The sequence below is a fragment of the Aegilops tauschii genome, chromosome 6, assembly GCF_002575655.3.
Source record: "Aegilops tauschii subsp. strangulata cultivar AL8/78 chromosome 6, Aet v6.0, whole genome shotgun sequence".
Classification (NCBI taxonomy): Eukaryota; Viridiplantae; Streptophyta; class Magnoliopsida; order Poales; family Poaceae; genus Aegilops; species Aegilops tauschii.
Window position 1 is genome coordinate 483,404,454 of NC_053040.3, and position 21,534 is coordinate 483,425,987.

At 45.2% G+C, this 21,534-nt stretch overlaps 1 protein-coding gene across 1 annotated transcript; it reads right to left on the minus strand.

Moving 5' to 3' along the window:
• Positions 1 to 14,528: 14,528 nt before the first annotated feature.
• On the minus strand, positions 14,529 to 16,393 carry LOC109740021 (uncharacterized). Its single transcript, XM_020299067.2, has 3 exons — positions 16,196 to 16,393; positions 15,114 to 15,232; positions 14,529 to 15,011 (listed from the first exon to the last, which is right to left on the minus strand). The coding sequence occupies exons 1-3, from the start codon at positions 16,310 to 16,312 to the stop codon at positions 14,837 to 14,839; spliced, it is 411 nt and encodes a 136-aa protein (XP_020154656.1). The 5' UTR covers positions 16,313 to 16,393; the 3' UTR covers positions 14,529 to 14,836.
• Positions 16,394 to 21,534: the final 5,141 nt, after the last annotated feature.

Consider the following 21,534-nt stretch of genomic DNA (forward strand, 5'->3'; position numbering starts at 1 on the left):
CTTACACATCAGCCAGCCAACAGATGGGCTGGTTTATTACATGAGCGACGCTCGAACACGATTTTATACTCAATGAAACCCAACTGCAACAAATACTTGGACTCGCGATAGAGGCACCCGAGTTGGCTTCGATCAGACAAATTGGCATCCAGCGCTTGTTTCAGTGGGAGACAATCCGTCATGAAGATTACCCGCCCCATGCCGAAACTTTCTGCCAGGTTAATGGCTTTCATTATACTTTTGGGCATTTGTAGCTATGGTAATCGCATTGGGTGTAATGTTGAAATTGTATGGAAATTCATGAATTATGGAGGAATTTGTAAGCTTGAGATTGTATGAGAAATTCACCTTGTTTAAATGTTGGTCAAAGTTGTTTAAATGTTGAAAAAAGAAGAAGAAATGACCAACATTTAAAAATGTTGAAAAAGGGAGAAGAAATGAGAAATTCAGAAACTTTGATCAATGAAATGCAGCCCTCTACTCTGCCTTTCTGTCAAAAAAAGTTCCTCTGTGGGCCAAATTCAGAGCGAAGATCCAAGTGCCGGCTAGACTAATGGGCCAACTGCATCCAATTAGGCCCATTCCGGGGTGGGCAAATGAGATCTCTTGCGTGTTTTTCTGTTTTCTGTTCTGATTTAATTTAGGCAGTAAATCATTTTATTTAAGGCTGAAACTTTTTGTGGAAGCTAATTGAATTATTCCAGAGCCAAACAATTAAGTTTATAATTATTTTTGGAGCTGTTAAATATTTAAGCAATTTAATTACTCCTAATCAAATACACCGTGAATCAAAGACCTAAATGTCATGGAAAATGTGCCTCATCTCTGGTAGAGGTTTACACCTGGTGCCAAAATTAATGAACATTTTTGAAGGGCATTACGTTGAGAAAAAAATAATTTGTCTAAAAAATGAAGGGTGGAAAATGCACAAAAAATTGATGCGGCTGGGACTCAAACCCAGGACCACGTGGGTTTGTGGCGTTTAGGGCTGCGCTGGTAACCACTAGGGCAAATGGAAAGACTTTGACATGGCTAGGAAAGGAAGCTATACATAGTGAGACCGTGACTTGGTTTAGGGTTTAAAACACATGTTTGTACTGAATGTTTGCACACGCGTGAGAGTGGATTTCCTTTGTTTTGCACTGAAATTTTGAAGGGTTGGAAACGTATGTTTGCACTGCCACATGATTCTGGTTAGAGTGGCACTTAGTTTAGGATTTAAACGGAATAAACATGCATGTTAGTTCATGCTTGGTTTAAGGAAGAAATGATATCTTTGGGCACGAACATTTTTTAACACACATAATAACTTGGATAGATAAGATGCAACACACTGTACCCTTACATAGATGGGTACCCTACATAGATAGATAAGTCCAGGGACATGACACGACACGGCATGCAGGACATAAAAAAGCAACCAAATAAAAAACGATAAAACTAAAACATGACGAGCTTAACGAACAACTTCACTCCGAGCTCGCACCCCTTCTTGAACATCTTCATCTTGACCTTTCTTCCACCTTGGCCATGCTCCCCTTCAACACCGTCTTCAACTTCACTCCTCCTCGTCGTCATAGGGAAGGGAGTGCATCTGGTTTTTAGTGGGGAAGATGCACTCGTAGTTGGTGAAGATGTTGTACACCGTGAAGAAGATGGACTCACAGCCGCACCAAAACACTTGGCCGAGGAGCTCGCGCGCGGTCAAACGGGTTAGTGAAGGTGACTGTGAGCAGTAGGAGGATGCCGGCGCAGTCACGTACCTCGTTGATGGTGTACATCCTAGGCGAGCCCCGTGGGAGGTGGGCATAGCCGACTCTGAGGAAGGCGCGGGTGAGCTCGACGGACCCCCTCCACCTTGAAGTTGCCCACACACGGAGCTCCTTCTCCACGAGCACGTCCGGTGGGTAGCGCAGCTCCGGCACGACAGGAGGACGAAGGAAGGTCGGCCCGTTGTACTGCATCTTCACTTGGTCGCTTGGAGGGCTCGGACGCTTGGGTGTTTGAAGTTTGAGAGAATGGATCTGGCTTTTGGGTGCTGAGTGGGAGAGGAAGAGAGCCACCCCATATAAATAGGCCTGTGGGTGGGAGATGAAGAAACAAGGGATGAGAACGGTGCGTGTGTGAATCCGGACGCGTGTGTGTATCCGTTAAGTTTTGGACCCTTAAATTTTTGCACGGAAACGATGCATGGAGCGCATGCGTGCATCTGAATCACCGCACAGGGATGCTCTTTGACCGGGCGCGTGCATCTGAATCGCTGTTGTAATCTGAAACAATGGCCTAATTCTGAATCAATACGTGCATGGCCACGTCGCTCGCATGCATGCATGTCCGCCTCCCGCGCATACATTCCCACGTCACCGCCCTTCCCATGCATGCAGGCCTGGAAAGGATGAAACGGGCAATTAACTGCGGTCAGGCCCGGACAGCGAGACGGCCCAACGGTCCATCCAGCGTGCCTGGTACGTGTTGAGAAAAAAATCGCCCAGCCAATCAGATTGCATCTCGCGGATCGCCCCCCTCCTCCCCGCAGATTCCTTCTAGAAGGGTTAGATCGACGGTCCTTGATCGCCGCTAGGGTTAGATGGACGGTCCTTGTTCAGCGCTAGGGTTAGCGGGGTTTTGGAGGGGTTTGGAGCAGTCAAACATAGGTTTGACCAGATTTCAAATGAGCATAATAAATTAAATAAATATCATAAAAATGGAAAACCTGCGCACACAATGAAAATTTCATGTGTCTTATGTGATACCTCAAGTATCTCAAACTCTCTTGCATGAAGTGAAGAGAAGTGTTTTGGGGAAATGAACATGAAATTTTAAAAAAACTCACCACAACTTCATTTTGGAGTGACTAAGAAGGATCCAGGCTTAGTTTTTCATTTTGATGTTTTAGACTTGTTTAAACCTTGGTCAAAGTTAGGTTTGACCAGAATTCAAATGAGCAAAACAAATTAAGAAAATCAAAAAATGGAAAAACCAGCACACATAGTCTGTATATATAGAATATATGTGTAGGAAAGTTATTTGGCTGATTTAGACAAAGTCAAAAAAAACTTGCTTAGAAATGAGGTCGTTTACCCTACCTTTGGACCCCTCTTTTTTATCATATTTTTCATGAAAATTTCAAAAACCTCACCACAGCTTCATTTTGGAGTGACTAAGAAGGATCCAGGCTTAGTTTTTCATTTTGATGTTTTAGACTTGTTTAAATCTTGGTCAAAGTTAAGTTTGACCGGAATTCAAATGAGCAAAACAAAATTAAAAAAATCAAAAAAAGGAAAAACCAGCACACATAGTTTGTGTATATAGAATATATGTGTTGGAAAGTTATTTGGCTTAGTTAGACAAGGTCAAAAAAATCTCACTTAGAAATGAGGCCGTTTACCCTACCTTTGGAGCTCTTTTTTAGCACATTTTTCATGAATGTGAGTTTACCAAAGTTTCGAAAGAATTACAACATCCATATAGCATGTCAAATTTGAAGTTCTAACATAGGTCCAACATCATTCAAACATAGGTCCAACATCATTCAACAGAAATACAACATTATTCATATTGTTTCATAATTATTCATAAATAGCGTTGGGGCTTTTGTTTGTTCCTTGAGCTTCTTGTCATCACTTTGCTCCTCGTGCACCTTGTGCTCATTGCTTCTTCTCTTCTTCTCTTGGTTGTCGGTACCTTGCGCGTCTTTTTCAAACCTACCGCAGAGCTGTGCAAAACATAAAGGGTAATGAGATAATGTCAAGTGATAAATATACAGTAGTATTTGCAAGATTTACATACCTAGCAGAACTCACAACAACAGAAGGTTGGTCACCATTTGGAGCCTCACTTGGATCACCATTTGGAACCTCATTTGGATCACCATTCGGAGCCTCATTTGGATCACCATTTGGAGCCTCACTTGAAACACCATTTGGAGCCTCACTTGAATCATCATTTGGAGGATATTTTGGATCATCGTCAAAATCATGCGACTGTTGACCATCATCATTTGGAACCTCGTCAAAATCCTCATCTGATGCAACTGGCTGTTGACCATCATTTTCATCATTGTTGGGGAACGTTGCAGAAAATAAAAAATTTCTACGCTTCACCAAGATCAATCTATGGAGTCATCTAGCAACGAGAGAGAGGAGTGTTGTTGGGGAACGTTGCAGAAAATAAAAAATTTCTACGCTTCACCAAGATCAATCTATGGAGTCATCTAGCAACGAGAGAGAGGGGTGCATCTACATACCCTTGTAGATCGCGAGCGGAAGCATTCAAGTGAACGGGGTTGATGGAGTCGTACTCGTCGTGATCCAAATCACCGATGATCCTAGTGTCGAACGAACAGCACCTCCGCGTTCAACACACGTACGGTTGGGGAAGACGTCTCCTCCTTCTTGATCCAGCAAGGGGGAGGGAGAGGTTGATGGAGATCCAGCAGCACGACGGCGTGGTGGTGGATGCAGCAGGGATCTCGGCAGGGCTTCGCCAAGCTCTACGGAGGAGGAGGGAGTGTTGGAGAGGGAGAGGGAGGTGCCAGGGGCTAGGGTGCGGCTGCCCTCCCTCCCCCACTCTTTATATAGGGCCCCTAGGGGGGGCGCCGGCCCTAGGAGATCCCATCTCCAAGGGGGGGGCGCCGGCCCTAGGAGATCCCATCTCCAAGGGGGGGCGGCGGCCAAGGGGGTGGCTTGCCCCCCAAGCCAAGGGGGGCGCCCCCACCCCTAGGGTTTCCAACCCTAGGCGCAGTGGGAGGCCCAATGGGGGCGCACCAGCCCACTAGGGGCTGGTTCCCCTCCCACTTCAGCCCATGGGTCCCTCCGGGATAGGTGGCCCCACCCGGTGGACCCCCAAGACCCTTCCGGTGGTCCCGGTACAATACCGGTGACCCCCGAAACATTCCCGATGGCCGAAACTGGACTTCCTATATATAATTCTTCACCTCCGGACCATTCCGGAACTCCTCGTGACGTCCGGGATCTCATCCGGGACTCCGAACAACTTTCGGGTTACTGCATATTAATATCTCAACAACCCTACGGGTTCGGGAGACATGCAGACATGACCGGGACACCTCTCCGGTCAATAACCAACAGCGGGATCTGGATACCCATGTTGGCTCCCACATGCTCCTCGATGATCTCATCAGATGAACCACGATGTCGAGGATTCAATCAATCCCGTATTCAATTCCCTTTGTCAATCGGTACGTTACGTGCCCGAGAATCGATCCGGGACTCCGGACCATTCCGGAACTCCTCGTGATGTCCTGGATCTCATCCGGGACTCCGAACAACTTTCGGGTTACTGCATATTAATATCTCAACAACCCTAGCATCACCGAACCTTAAGTGTGTAGACCCTACGGGTTCGGGAGACATGCAGACATGACCGAGACACCTCTCCGTTCAATAACCAACAGCGGGATCTGGATACCCATGTTGGCTCCCACATGCTCCTCGATGATCTCATCGGATGAACCACGATGTCGAGGATTCAATCAATCCCGTATTCAATTCCGTCAATCGGTACGTTACTTGCCCGAGACTCGATCGTCGGTATCCCAATACCTCGTTTAATCTCGTTACCGGCAAGTCACTTTACTCGAACCGTAATGCATGATCCCGTGACCAGACACTTGGTCACATTGAGCTCATTATGATGATGCATTACCGAGTGGGCCCAGAGATACCTCTCCATCATACGGAGTGACAAATCCCAGTCTCGATTCGTGCCAACCCAACAGACACTTTCGGAGATACCCATAGTGCACCTTTATAGTCACCCAGTTACATTGCGACGTTTGGCACACCCAAAGCACTCCTACGGTATCCGGGAGTTGCACAATCTCATGGTCTAAGGAAGTGATACTTGACATTTGGAAAAGCTCTAGCAAAACGAACTACACGATCTTTGTGCTATGCTTAGGATTGGGTCTTGTCCATCACATCATTCTCCTAATGATGTGATCCCGTTATCAATGACATCCAATGCCCATAGTCAGGAAACCATGACTATCTGTTGATCAACGAGCTAGTCAACTAGAGGCTCACTAGGGACGTGTTGTGGTCTATGTATTCACACATGTATTACGATTTCCGGATAACACAATTATAGCATGAACAATAGACAATTATCATGAACAAAGAAATATAATAATAACCATTTTATTATTGCCTCTAGGGCATATTTCCAACAGTCTCCCACTTGCACTAGAGTCAATGATCTAGTTACATTGTGATGAATCGAACACCCATAGAGTTCTGGTGTTGATCATGTTTTGCTCTAGGGAGAGGTTTAGTCAACGGATCTGCTACATTCAGGTCCGTATGCACTTTACAAATATCTATGTCTCCATTTTGAACACTTTCACGAATCGAGTTGAAGCGACGCTTGATATGCCTGGTCTTCCTGTGAAACCTGGGCTCCTTAGCAAGGGCAATAGCTCCAGTGTTGTCACAGAAGAGTGTGATCGGCCCCGACGCATTGGGTATGACTCCTATGTCGGTGATGAACTCCTTCACCCAGATTGCTTCATGCGCTGCCTCCGAGGCTGCCATGTATTCCGCTTCACATGTAGATCCCGCCACGACGCTCTGCTTGCAACTGCACCAGCTTACTGCCCCACCATTCAAAATATACACGTATCCGGTTTGTGACTTAGAGTCATCCAGATCTGTGTCGAAGCTAGCGTCGACGTAACCCTTTACGACGAGCTCTTCGTCACCTCCATATACGAGAAACATATCCTTAGTCCTTTTCAGGTACTTTAGGATGTTCTTGACCGCTGTCCAGTGTTCCATGCCGGGATTACTTTGGTACCTTCCTACCAAACTTACGGCAAGGTTTACATCAAGTCTGGTACACAGCATGGCATACATGATAGACCCTATGGCCGAGGCATAGGGGACGACACTCATCTTTTCTCTATCTTCTGCCGTGGTCGGGCATTGAGCTGTGCTCAATCGTACTCCTTGCAATACAGGGAAGAACCCCTTCTTGGACTGATCCATATTGAACTTCTTCAATATCTTGTCAAGGTACGTACTTTGTGAAAGACCAATGAGGCGTCTCGATCTATCTCTATAGATCTCGATGCCTAATATATAAGCAGCTTCTCCAAGGTCCTTCATTGAAAAACACTTGTTCAAGTAGGCCTTTATGCTTTCCAAGAATTCTTTATCATTTCCCATCAACAGTATGTCATCCACATATAATATGAGAAATGCTACGGAGCTCCCACTCACTTTCTTGTAAACACAGGCTTCTCCATAAGTCTGTGTAAACCCAAACGCTTTGATCATCTCATCAAATCGAATGTTCCAACTCCGAGATGCTTGCACCAGCCCATAGATTGAGCGTTGGAGCTTGCACACCTTGTTAGCATTCTTAGGATCGACAAAACCTTCCGGCTGCATCATATACAGTTCTTCCTTAAGATGGCCGTTAAGGAATGCCGTTTTGACGTCCATTTGCCATATCTCATAATCATAGTATGCGGCAATTGCTAACATGATTCGGACGGACTTCAGCTTCGCTACGAGAGAGAAAGTCTCATCGTAGTCAACCCCTTGAACTTGTCGATAACCCTTAGCGACAAGTCGAGCTTTATAGATGGTAACATCACCATCCGCGTCCATCTTCTTCTTAAAGATCCATTTGTTTTCTATCGCCCGCCGATCATCGGGCAAGTCTGTCAAAGTCCATACTTTGTTTTCATACATGGATCCTATCTCGGATTGCATGGCTTCAAGCCATTTGTTGGAATCTGGGCCCGCCATTGCTTCTTCATAGTTCGAAGGTTCACCGTTGTCTAACAACATGACTTCTAGGACAGGGTTGCCATACCACTCTGGTGTGGAACGTGTCCTCGTGGACCTACGAAGTTCAGTAGTAACTTCATCCGAAGTATCTTGATCATCATCATTAATTTCCTCTCTAGTCGGTGCAGGCACCACAGGAACATCTTCCTGAGCTGCGCTACTTTCAAGAGGTAGTACTTCATCAAGTTCCACTTTCCTCCCACTTACTTCTTTCGAGAGAAACTCTTTCTCCAGAAAGGACCCGTTCTTGGCAACAAAGATCTTGCCTTCGGATCTGAGGTAGAAGGTATACCCAATGGTTTCCTTAGGGTATCCTATGAAGACACATTTTTCCGACTTGGGTTCAAGCTTTTTAGGTTGAAGTTTCTTGACATAAGCATCGCATCCCCAAACTTTTAGAAACGACAGCTTAGGTTTCTTTCCAAACCATAATTCATACGGTGTCGTCTCAACGGATTTAGACGGTGCCCTATTTAAAGTGAATGCAGCTGTCTCTAGAGCGTATCCCCAACAAGATAACGGTAAATCGGTGAGTGACATCATAGATCGCACCATATCCAATAGAGTGTGATTACGACGTTCGGACACACCGTTACGCTGAGGTGTTCCAGGAGGCGTGAGTTGTGAAACGATTCCACATTTCCTTAAGTGCGTACCAAATTCGTGACTTAAATATTCTCCCCCACGATCTGATCGTAAGAACTTTATGTTTCGGTCACGTTGATTCTCTACCTCATTCTGAAATTCCTTGAACCTTTCAAAGGTCTCAGACTTGTGTTCTACTCGTGCATAGAAACTACGCATAGACCTAGCTCATGATGCCACTATTTTGGAACGTTGCAGGAAAATAAAAAAATTCTACGCTTCACCAAGATCAATCTATGGAGTCATCTAGCAACGAGAGGGAGGAGTGCATCTACATACCCTTGTAGATCGCGAGCGGAAGCGTTCAAGTGAACGGGGTTGATGGAGTCGTACTCATCGTGATCCAAATCACCGATGATCCTAGTGCCGAACGGACAGCACCTCCGCGTTCAACACACGTACGGTTGGGGAAGATGTCTCCTCCTTCTTGATCTAGCAAGGGGAAGGGAGAGGTTGATAGAGATCCAGCAGCACGACGGCGTGGTGGTGGATGCAGCGGGGATCTCGGCAGGGCTTCGCCAAGCTCTACAGAGGAGGAGGGAGTGTTGGAGAGGGAGAGGGAGGCGCTAGGGGCTAGGTTCCGGCTGCCCTCGCTCCCTCCTCTATATATAGGGTCCCTAGGGGGGCGCCGGCCCTAGGAGATCCAATCTCCAAGGGGGGCGGCGGCCAAGGGGGGTGGCTTGCCCCCCAAGCCAAGTGGGGCGCCCCCACCCCTAGGGTTTCCAACCCTAGGCGCAGGTGGGGGGCCCAAGGGGGGCGCACCAGCCCACCAGGGGCTGGTTCCCCTCCCACTTCAGCCCATGGGGCCCTCCGGGTTAGGTGGCCCCATCCGGTGGACCCCCGGGACCCTTCCGGTGGTCCCGATACAATACCGGTGACCCCCGAAACATTCCTGATGGTCGAAACTGGACTTCCTATATATGATTCTTCACCTCCGGACCATTCCGGAACTCCTCGTGACGTCCGGGATCTCATCCGGGACTCCGAACAACTTTCGGGGTACTGCATATTAATATCTCAACAACCCTAGCGTCACCGAACCTTAAGTGTGTAGACCCTACGGGTTCGGGAGACATGCAGACATGACCGAGACACCTCTCCGGTCAATAACCAACAGCGGGATCTGGATACCCATGTTGGCTCCCACATGCTCCTCGATGATCACATCAGATGAACCATGATGTCGAGGATTCAATCAATCCCGTATTCAATTCCCTTTGTCAATCGGTACGGTACTTGCCCGAGACTCGATCGTCGGCATCCCGATACCTCGTTTAATCTCGTTACCGGCAAGTCACTTTACTCGTACCGTAATGCATGATCCCGTGACCAGACACTTGGTCACATTGAGCTCATTATGATGATGCATTACCGAGTGGGCCCAGAGATACCTCTCCGTCATACAGAGTGACAAATCCCAGTCTCGATTCGTTCCAACCCAACAGCCACTTTCGGAGATACCCGTAGTGCACCTTTATAGTCACCCAGTTACGTTGCGACGTTTGGCACACCCAAAGCACTCCTATGGTATCCGGGAGTTGCACAATCTCATGGTCTAAGGAAATGATACTTGACATTTGGAAAAGCTCTAGCAAAACGAACTACACGATCTTTGTGCTATGCTTAGGATTGGGTCTTGTCCATCACATCATTCTCGTACTGATGTGATCCCGTTATCAATGACATCTAATGTCCATAGTCAGGAAACCATGACTATCTGTTGATCAACGAACTAGTCAACTAGAGGCTCACTAGGGACGTGTTGTGGTCTATGTATTCACACATGTATTACGATTTCCGGATAACACAATTATAGCATGAACAATAGACAATTATCATGAACAAAGAAATATAATAATAACCATTTTATTATTGCCTCTAGGGCATATTTCCAACAATCATCTGTTGAGGCAACCGACTGCTGACCAACATTTTCATCGAAACTCTCTCCAAACGCTGGATCTACTGTGTTATCACAATACTTACCGAAATGACCAGACCCACCGCACCTTGTGCACTTATGCTTCCTCGCTCCAAGTCTAGCTCCTTCACTGCAAGGTCTGATTCGACTCTTCCTTGGTCTACCTGCTGCTCTCTCAGAACTGGAGCACAAAGCTTGAATCCAGGGTCCACCATGTCCCATTGTTGTTTTCCCTCCATAGCAGGCAAGGCATACGCATATGTGGCTTTGAACCTTGCAACAGAGTAGTAATCATGCACATACTGTTGTATGTTCCCTGCTGGACCTGGGAGAGAAGTGATGAAAAACAAGGCATGAATGCATGGCAACCCAGTTATCTGCCATTGCCTACAACTGCAAGTTCTAGCTTCTAAATCCACTGGATATCTCCATTCCCTCTTCTCTTTATCCAAATATGATATCTCTGTTGTGGTACCCGAGCAAAGAGTCATGTTCATTTCCAAGCATGTTGTTTTCTGCTTCAATTCATTCATCACGGCAGGGATGATAATGTGGCCCGTGAATTTTGCCTCGGCTATTCCTGCACGATAATGAAATTTCTGCATGTATTCTATCCTTATCATGTCAAGCAAATCCACCACATAATGACCCTTTAGTTTCCGGATCGTTGAGTTGAAAGGCTGCTAGATTATTGTGCACATAGTCAACTTTGCTCAGTTCACTGAATTGGCTTCTAGCCCATAACTTGGAGTGGTGTGTTTCCAAGTATTCTTTCACTTTGGGATTCATGTATAACTGCCTCAAGTCGTAGTTGTGCTTCTTCACACTGCAAGTCAAAGATGCTGGCCATAAATTGTCGGTATACACCTTTCCTTTGAATTTCTTCACAAAATTTGCAGCAAGGTGATGCATGCATTCCCTTGCTCTACTCCAGGGAACACATTGTCCACGGCCACTTCTAAACCTTTGCAGGCATCTGTATGAATTACCAACCCATTGGGATGTGCAATAGCACGGCGCAGATTATGCAAAAACCAAGTCCAGCTCTCCTCAAACTCTGTCTCTAGCACATTGTACGCAACTGGAAATACAAAACTGTGTGCATCAACTGCACAAGCTGCTACTAACTGTCCTTTAAACCTCCCTGTGAGAAAAGTAGCATCAATAGCCAAATAAGGCCCGCAGCCTGCCAAAAAACCCCGGCGACAAGCCTCAAAGCAGACAAAAACCCTCCTAAAGCATTCCTTGGTCTTTGTCACTCCCCTGAATGTGTACTCCACGGTGTGGTGGTCAATATCTACAATACTACCTGGGCTGGTCCTCTCCACTTCACCTTTGAATGAATACAACAATTGAAACCTTTCTTGCCAGTTACCATAAATAGAATCCATAGCATGTTGTTTACCATTGAACAACCTCATGTATTGTAAATCTATCTTGAACTTGTCTTTGATGTTCTTCTGCAATTCCTTTGGACCCACTTGCTAGTTTTCTTTCACCCACTTCTTTACTTCTTCTGCCACCCATCTTGACTTGGCTCTACTGATTGTATCCTTCCTAAGGGTTGATTCCTAGCATGTGTGCTTAAAAGGGTTCACTTTGACCTGAACATTCGTGCTATTTCGCATTTTAGATGCGAGCATCCTCCATGGACAACCCTCAGTCGGCAGTGCACTCTGTAACGTACTTGATCGCTCTTGTCAACTTTGAAAGTACGTTCTACCTTGATGCAGTATGTCACAAGTGCATTTCTACAATCAGTCATGGATGCAAGAAGGGTACCTTCTTCCATATGAGGTTTCAAAGGGTCCCATTCAACAACTGCAAGGTCTTCGTCCTCACCCACCGCATCATCATCCACACGGACTGCATTCTGAGCCTCATCTTGGTTTTCAGCCCGAGGTGCCCGTCGTAAATTCTGAATAACATCAGAATATAACTTCTCTTCATCAACCCCAGAATTGTAGGCATCAGGCTCCACTTCAAGGGGGACCCTACTGCCGGTGCCCACGCTTGTCGAGCCACCACGTTGTCGTGCACCAACTGAACTGTTCTGGCTAGAGCTGCCATTACGACGACTTGGTTCTCCCCGAGATGTTGCACCCGCCATCCTAGGTCCAAATGCCTGCTCAAGCACATCAATTTGCAGCCTCACATGAAAATCCTCTTTCTCCTTATGCCTCGCAAACATGATAGCCAGCTCTTCATCATTACTAACTGTCACCCATTTCTTTTCCCCATCATAATATTTGTATTCCACTTCATCAAGCAAACCCCAAGGATATTGGCTACAAATTACCTCCCCAAATTATCCGAAACTCCAATTACAAGCCACTGGAAACCGATAATCGAAACCTCCTTGGAATTTCTTCTTATTCTTTGCATTCAACATGTACCGGTCCCTTCTAATGTGCACAAAGAAAGCAAACCGCAACTCCATCCTAACCGACGAAAAATAGAGACGCAATCAGCACACTAACCGGGCAAACCAACTCGAATCGACTGTTCAAATGCACAACTAAACTCAATCTAAACAGGAGGCGTGACTTACCCTCGGGAACCCAGTCGTGGACGCGGCGGATCTCCAGCCCGATGATGCCTGCCTTGCCAAATACTCCGGGGTAGCCGCTGCTCGCCATTTCGCCCTGGGGTTCACCCTCGTACTTCAAACTGCTCCACCAGCCCCCCACCTATCAGCGCTCCGGCCGGGCGCACGGAAGGAGGCCGCGCCTCGGGTCGAGCAGGTGGCGGGCGCCCCACCAGTGGCGGCGCAGGAAGGTGGCGGGCGGAGTAGGTAGTGGTGGAGCAGGACGGCCGCGGCTGCGGTAGCGCAGCTGGTGGCGGCGCAGGTGCCGGCGGCGGCGCAGGACGGCCGGCCGGCAGACGTGATAGAGTGGGCGTCGATTTGGCAGGTTAGAACCCTAGGATTGATTTGGGGATTTTGTTGCACAGTCCCACATGTCAGCTCCGAACCCACGTCCACGCGGTCCCACGTGTAAGCTCCGGACCCACTACCACTAACGCCGGCTAAAATCTGGCCGTTTGGCCTCGTCATAGTAGCTGCGCATGGACTAGGGGAAAAACTGGGCACAATTCGCAACTGAGGGCAAAACTGAGCACATGGACACCACTGAGGGCAAAAGGATAATTAACCCTTTTTTTAATGGAAATTGACGAGGTTGTTTTCTATCTGTGAGTTAGTCTGTTATGTTTGCAAACTTTGTGGAACTTGTGGCAGTTTCTTTAATGGAAATCGACGAGGTGGCTAGTTGTGTCAAAAAATATATTCTTAACCGAATTGTTAGTAAAACCAATTTTCCAAAAAAACCTACTAAAACGAGTTTTGTTAAAACCAGGTGTTAATTTTCTTTATTCAAACAACCACTAAGAGTGTTCTAACAAGAAAATTGGTGATGTGTTGTTTTTGCTCATTTAGAGTGATGTACATCTTTGTTCAGAACCCCGCTGGCAAGACGATCCGCCTCAGGGTCGATCCATCAGATACTGGTTGATTACAACATCCAACATGTGTGGTGTTTGCCGGTTTCCCTTAATTAACTGTGCCATGTATGATTTTTGGGTCCGGTTTCCCTTATTAACTGGACCAATTATCTTCTAAATGCAATGCAGGAGCTCCCGCCCTTTGACGAGGCTCCGTAAAAAAAATCCAGCATGAATTGATCTACACTCAACCTTGAAGAGATGATGTAGATCTATGTGACTTATGGACAGGACCATCGCCCTCGACGTCGATAGCCGAGACGCCATCAACAGTGTGAAGAACTGAAGACAAGCGGTTGGAGGATGGGAACAACTTGGTGAACTACAGTACAACATTGGGAAGGAGTCCATCCTTCTTGTCGTCCTCCCGTGTATTAGATGAATGATGCAGATCTTGGTGAAGGCTCTGGATGGGAAGACCATCAGCCTCGAGGTTGGGAGCTTGGATACCCTAGAGTCCAAAATAGCAGCGCCTAACCTTTGCTGGCACGTACCTGTATGGCAGCCAGACCCTAGCGGACTGCAACATTGACAAGGAGTCTACCCTTCATATGGGGTCAGGCCTAGCATTCCAAGAACCAGTTTTACCTCAAGTATCCATGGAAATCGACGGGGCAAACCTCTCGTATACAACAATGCCAGGATTACCAAATTGTGATGAATAGAACAATGGCCGAGGGTACAATAGAATAATGTCTTCCAACTGCCAAATCCATAAAAGCCGGCAAAGTACATATAACTGCTGCCTAGTATACATGACTACATGAGAAGGTACTACAGACATACATAAGCAACCACATATAGTCAAATACAGTACATAACAAGCTGGCATGCACATATACCACTGCTGCCTTGAGCTGTTGAGCATCCATAACTCGGGAGTACAGAGATACATAGCCCCTTAAAACAGTAATAACTTAGTAGAGCTGGCAATAACTTAAGAGATATGCGCTCATTCAACTTGACGCTCCTGAAGCACGCCTTCAACTTGACGCTCCTGAAGCACGACTTCATCTTTGTTGCATATCATAGAATCAGTGAAACCAAGTGCGACACCGGTAAAGAAATACTTCAACGTAAGTGTACGCATCTTGTTTGCAACCTCCCCATGTACATCAGAATATTGTCTTCAAAAGATGAACAAAACAATATGTTATATTTAACATCCCAGATGCAAGGTAGGAAAATTCGATAACCTGCTACTTAATTAAACATCACATGCTACTTACTTGATGATTTCTTCAGTTTGCTCACAATATTTGCCCAACACCTCTGCACTAGAGTGAAGATCCACATATGTAGCAGATTCAATATTGTTTCTTAGGAGAAGAGCCTTTTCAAGATCACTCTGCAATAGAATAGAGGAGCAATATGAGGCTGAGTATATAGCAACAAAGATACTACATTTAATCCTATAAGGATTAGCTTTGTACAAGTTCATAGCATGCTAATTCTTCCAGCTCCAGACAGAGCACTATATTAGATGTGCCTCAAATAAACCAATTCCAAAAGAAATATTAGAGGAGCTAGCTAGTTAATGTTGATCACCAAAGCAACCCACCAAGTTAGCTAACTTCAATTTCATTACCAAATACCCAGTACACCAGGCTACCTAATTTACGGAGTTACATACTCACTGTTCTGATTTTAATCCAAATATTTATCTACCATATGTGGAGCCAACTTTCTAGACACAATAGCATTCAAAAGAGGACTGCAACCAATGTCATTGGAATTATTAAACCCCTCTTGCTGGGAGTAAACGAATGTCCAGCACCGACCAAAAGGTAAAAGGAGAAACATTTTCATGACAATCTAATAGCCATAACTGATGAAAAGATGGTTACTTAAGTAAACACACAGTTTGCATATGAATTTCAGTGTAATCTGTAACAGCCAAAGGCACATGTGAAAACCATGAGATTTGGACGGCAGATAGCTAATGCAGATGAAACAGTGCAAAAAAGGCAAGCCACAAGGATAGACTACGATGTTAATACTTAATTAGCGAGCCATGCGCGAATGAGAATGGTGTACATACGCTCTAAAGCCTAAAAATTGCTGCTTAACGAAACAAGCAACATGATGCAACAGCAAGACCTGAATTTGCAAAGGGTGCGACTTGAGGTACCGATCGGCGAAGGATAAAGATTCGAAATTGGGTAAATCGAAGAGACGAACTACCAATGGATTGGTGAACCATACGCATGCACACATTGATCACAAAACATATAGGTAGTGTCCTAGCTCTGCGTAGTAGGATGAACTGGTGATTTACTTGAGCGCGGTGTGGGAGACGGACGGAGCAAACCTTTGGAGGTGTGGAGTGGGAGATGGCCAGAGGACCCGGCGCAGGCGAAGCCCGAAGGGCGGCAGGCCCGGGGATCCGTATCTTGGCGGCCAGGTTGCGTAGCGCCGCCACCGCCATGGTTCGCCGCCGGCACGAGAGATCGATCTGGAACAGGGATGCGGCTAGGGTTCGAGATTGGGATTCCTCTTTCCTTGTGTCTCGTCCCCTGTCCGATATATAAAAGAGAGCGTGCCTGGCGGGCCGGGCTGTCCCCTTGGGCTGGGCTGGGCTGGCCTCGGTCCGTCTATTTTTCCCCAAAATGCTAGCCCTACCCTTGTGTTTCACACAAAATCCTTCACATACCATGTTTAGGCGTGTGACGGCACGCGACGCATCTGCTGGATAGAGATCCGATCTTCCCTCTAGCTAGGGTTTATCTTCCTCTCGTCGCCCCGCCGTCGTTGAGATCCGATCATTCTCCCTGTCGTCGAGCTTGGGTCCTTGACTCGGCCAGAGCACGGGGGGGGGGGGGGGGGGGGGTTGATTGTTCCCTCGTCCCGAAGTTGGTTTTTACCACGAGGGGGCTAGGGTTTTTTTTCCATCGTGGGCCTGCAAGATCTCTTTCCGCGGCGGCTATGGCGAACCAGGGCGATCCGTCGGCCTCGGGATCCAAGGGCAAGGGCAAGCTGGAATATCTGATGAAGAAATTGGCTCTCAATGAGGATGATCTGGATGATGTGATCTTCGAGGAAGAAGATGCCCTGTGGAGGAGGACCTTCGATGGATGATCTTAGTTCGAGTTCACATGGACAAGGGCTTTAGTACGTATTGGTTCTTCTGCAACATGAAGACGGCCTGGGATCTTGCTAGGCCAGCCAAGATCAAAACTCCAGAGGAGAATTTGTTCCATGTGCAATTTGGTTGCTTGGGGGATTGGGAGTGGGTCACACAGGGGGGCCATGGCACTTCAGGGGGAACCCTATGATTATCGCTCTGTATGACGACTACACAAAACCATCCTCGGTTGAGCTCTTCAAGTTTGAGATTTGGGCAAGGATCATTGATCTCCCGATTGCTTTCCATGGTAAAGTGAAGGCGCTGGCTGATAATCCCCAAGTGCAGGGAATCATCGTAGCAATTTCCAAAGGTGGAAGTGATAAGTATGGAGTGTCGAACCCACAAAGAGCTAAAGGTAAGATCAATATTCTCTCAAGTCCTATCTGCCACTGATACGACTCTACGTACACCGAACGTTTGCTTCCAACTAGATACGAGAAATAAAACTACGTTGTGGGTATGAAGAGGATAGCTTTGCATGATATCGGTGAGCTAAAATATAAAAGTAGGTGTTGTTATCATAAGGTTAGAATATATTAATAAATATTATAAATAGCAAGTGTGGAATAATGATGGATCGGTGTGCGGAATTATCCTAGGCAATTGTTAACATGACCGGTAGTCGTCATTGCAATTTCATATGAGGGAGAGGCATAAGCTAACATACTTTCTCTTCTTGGATCATATGCACTTATGATTGGAACTCTAGAAAGCATCCGCAACTACTAAAGATCATTAAGGTAAAACCCAACCATAGCATTAAAGCATCAAGTCCCCTTTATCCCATACGTCACAACCCCCTTACTCGGGTTTATGCTTCTGTCACTCAAGCAACCCACTATAAGCGAATCATGAACGTATTGCAACACCCTACAGCGGGAATCCCTCACGCTTGCGCGACACGGAGGGCACAATAGGACAACACCAAAATAAAACATACAACTCGTACCAATCTAGATCATCAATCAACCCAAAGACAAAGGATATCTACTCAAAACATCATCAGATGGCAACACATCATTGGATCATAATATGTGGCATAAAGCACCATGTTCAAGTAGGGATTACAGCGGGGTGCGGGAGAGTGGACCGCGTAAAATAGATGAGGATGGTGATGATGGTGGTGATGTTGATGAAGACGATCACCGCGGCGATGATTCCCCTCCCGATGGCACTCCGGCGCCACCGAGAGAGAGGAGGAGAGGTTCTCCCCCTAGTGCTTCCTCCTCCATGGCCTCCCCCCCTAGATGGGGAGAGGTTCTCCCTCTGGTCCTTGGCCTTCATGGCGATGATGGCCCCTTTGGGATCCTCCTCCATGGCCTCCGGTGATGATGGCCCCCTCCAGCAGGGCGCCAGAGAGGGCCTAGATTGATTTCTCGTAGCTACAGAGGCTTGCGGCGGCGGAACTTCCGATCTAGGTTATTTTCTGGGGGTTTCTGTATTTATAGGATTTTTTGGCGTTGGTTTCACGTCAGGGGGGGTCTCCGAGTCGTCCACGAGGCAGGGGACCACGCCCAGGGGGGTGGGTGCGCCCCCCACCCTCGTGGACAGCCCGGGACTCTTCTGGCCCAACTCTTTTGCTCCAGGGGCTTCTTTTGGTCCATAAAAAATCAACAAAAATTGGCACATCAATTGGACTCCGTTTGGTATTCCTTTTCTGTAAAACTCAAAAACAAGGAAAAAACAGAAACTGGCACCGGGCTCTAGGTTAATAAGTTAGTCCCAAAAATCATATAAAATAGCATATAAATGCATATAAAACATCTAAGATGGATAATATAATAGCATGAATACTTCATAAATTATAGATACGTTGGAGACGTATCAGCATCCCCAAGCTTAATTCCTGCTCGTCCTCGAGTAGGTAAATGATAAAAGAAATAATTTATGAAGTGTGAATGCTAGCAGGTGCACAAGTTTCATCAATGATAATTTCAATAACCTTTTCTAGCATTATTATATGTCATAACAATAGCTCATCTCATAAAAAATTTCATGATCAAGTAACAAGCTATTCACATGTTAAAGTATAGATCATAAACTTTCTTGAAAACTAACAAACAATGCTCTTAGTCATCAAACAATTGCAATTCATCTTATTTTCGGAAAGGGTCTATGTAAGAGCTTTGATTTAGCAAACTCCACATACCCAACTATCATTTAATCTTTCACAATTGCTAACACTCATGTGATATTTATGGGTTCAAAGTTTTAATCGGACACAGAGAAAGATAGGGGCTTATAGTTTCGCCTCCCAACCTTTTACCTCAAGGGTAATGTCAACAATAATAATTTATGAAAACCTACATCCAAGTGGATATATATATATCCGGATCGCTCCAACACAAAGTGCTTGCCAAAGGAAAAGTGTAAAAAGAAAAGGTGATGATCATCATGACTCTTGTATAAGGGTAGAAGATAAAAGTAAAAGATAGGGCCTTCGCAGAGGGAAGCAGAGGTTGTCATGCGCTTTTATGGTTGGATGCACGAAATCTTAATGCAAAAGAACGTCACTTTATATTGCCTCTTGTGATAAAGACCTTTATTATGCAGTCCGTCGCTTTTATTTCTTCCCTATCACAAGTTCGTATAAAGCTTATTTTCTTCGCACTAATAGATCATACATATTTAAGGAGCAATTTTTATTGCATGCACCGATGACAACTTACTTTAAGGATCTTACTCAATCCTTAGGTAGGTATGGTGGACTCTCATGGCAAAACTAGTTTAAGGGATGTTTGGAAGCACAAGTAGTATTTCTACTTGGTGCAAAGAATTTGGCTAGCATGAGAGGGAAAGGCAAGCCCAACATGTTGGATGATCCAAGACAATATAACGTTTCGGATATAGGAAAACATAACCCATTAAGTTGTCTTCCTTGTCTAACATCAGCCTTTTAGCATGTCATATTTTAATGAGTGCTCACAATTACAAAAGATGTCCAAGATAGTATATTTATATGTGAAATCTCTCTTCCTTCAATATTCTTTCATGAATTGTTCAAGTGACCAATTCTGCGTTTGCTAACTTTCAATAAGTTTACTACCTATACTTATTCTGTGTGAAGTCATTACTCCGCATGGTATAAGCATATGAAACATATATAAATTCAGATTTATGATATTCAACTCATTCAACCATTTACTCATAGGATATATGTGAAGCACGTGAGTAAATGGGAAACTACTCCAAAAAGATATAAGTGAAGAACACTGAGTAGTCAAATAATTAACTAGCCATGGGAGGATTCTTTTTCATTCAAGATTTCAGATCCAATGATTTTATTCAAACTGCAAGTAAAATTTAAAATACGCTCCAAGCAAAACACATATCATGTGATGAATAAAAATGTAGCTCCGAGTAAGGTATACCGATAGTTTTGAAGACGAAAGAGGGGATGCCTTCCGGGGCATCCCCAAGCTTAGGCGCTTGAGTCTTCCTTGAATATTAACTTGGGGTGCCTTGGGAATCCCCAAGCTTAGGGTCTTTCCACTCCTTATTCTCCTCATATCGATATCTCACCCAAAGCTTGAAAACTTCAATCACACAAAACTTAACGGAACTTCGTGAGATATGTTAGTATGATAAAAAGTAAACCATTCACTTTGGTACTGTCAAAGATAAGTTTCATAATTTTTCTCACACAACGCCCACTGTAACATATCATTTCTACAACTTATATTGAAAAATATAAGCCATAGAAACTAGAAAACAGGCGAACTATGCAATGAAAACAGAATCTGTCAGAAACAGAACAGTCTGTAATGATCTGAACAGCAACCATACTTCTGCTACTCCAAAAATTATGAGATAAATTGGTGGACGTGAGGAATTTTTCTATTAATCTTCTGCAAAAAGAATAAACTCAAAAGAACTCTTCTGTAAAAAATGGCAGCTAATCTCGTGAGCACAAAGTTTCTGTTTTTTACAGCAAGACCACATTAACTTTCACCCAAGTCTTCCCAAAGGTCTTACTTGGTACTTTATTGAAACAAAAAGCTATAAAACATGATTACTACAGTAGCTTAATCATGTAAACACACAAAAACATTAAGGGTAAATATTGGGTTGTCTCCCAACAAGCGCTTTTCTTTAATGCCTTTTAGCTAGGCATGATGATTTCAATGATGCTCACATAAAAGAAAAGAATTGAAACATAAAGAGAGCATCATGAAGAATATGACTAGCACATTTAAATCTAACCCACTTCCTATGCCTAGGGATTTTGTGAGCACATAATTTATAGCAATAAGAATCAACTAGCATAGGAAGGCAAAACAAGTATAACTTCAAAATTTTAAGCACATAGAGAGGAAACTTGATATTATTGCAACTCCTACAAGCATATATTCCTCCCTCATAATATTTTCCAGTAGCATCATGAATGAATTCATCAATATAATAATCAATATAACCATCACATAAAGCATTCTTTTCATGATCTACAAGCATAGAGAATTTTCTACTCTCCACATAAGCAAAATTCTTCTCATTCGGAATAGTGGGATCGCTAATTCCTAAAG

Bases quoted from the DNA above. Each gene is read 5' to 3' on its own strand.
- LOC109740021 (XM_020299067.2), bottom strand. From the start codon at position 16,312: ATGGCGGTGGCGGCGCTACGCAACCTGGCCGCCAAGATACGGATCCCC. The intron at 15,233-16,195 runs GTTTGCTCCGTC...ATTCTATTGCAG, and splicing joins CCCACTCCACACCTCCAAAG to AGTGATCTTGAAAAGGCTCT. The intron at 15,012-15,113 runs GTAAGTAGCATG...CATCTTTTGAAG, and splicing joins CAAACTGAAGAAATCATCAA to ACAATATTCTGATGTACATG.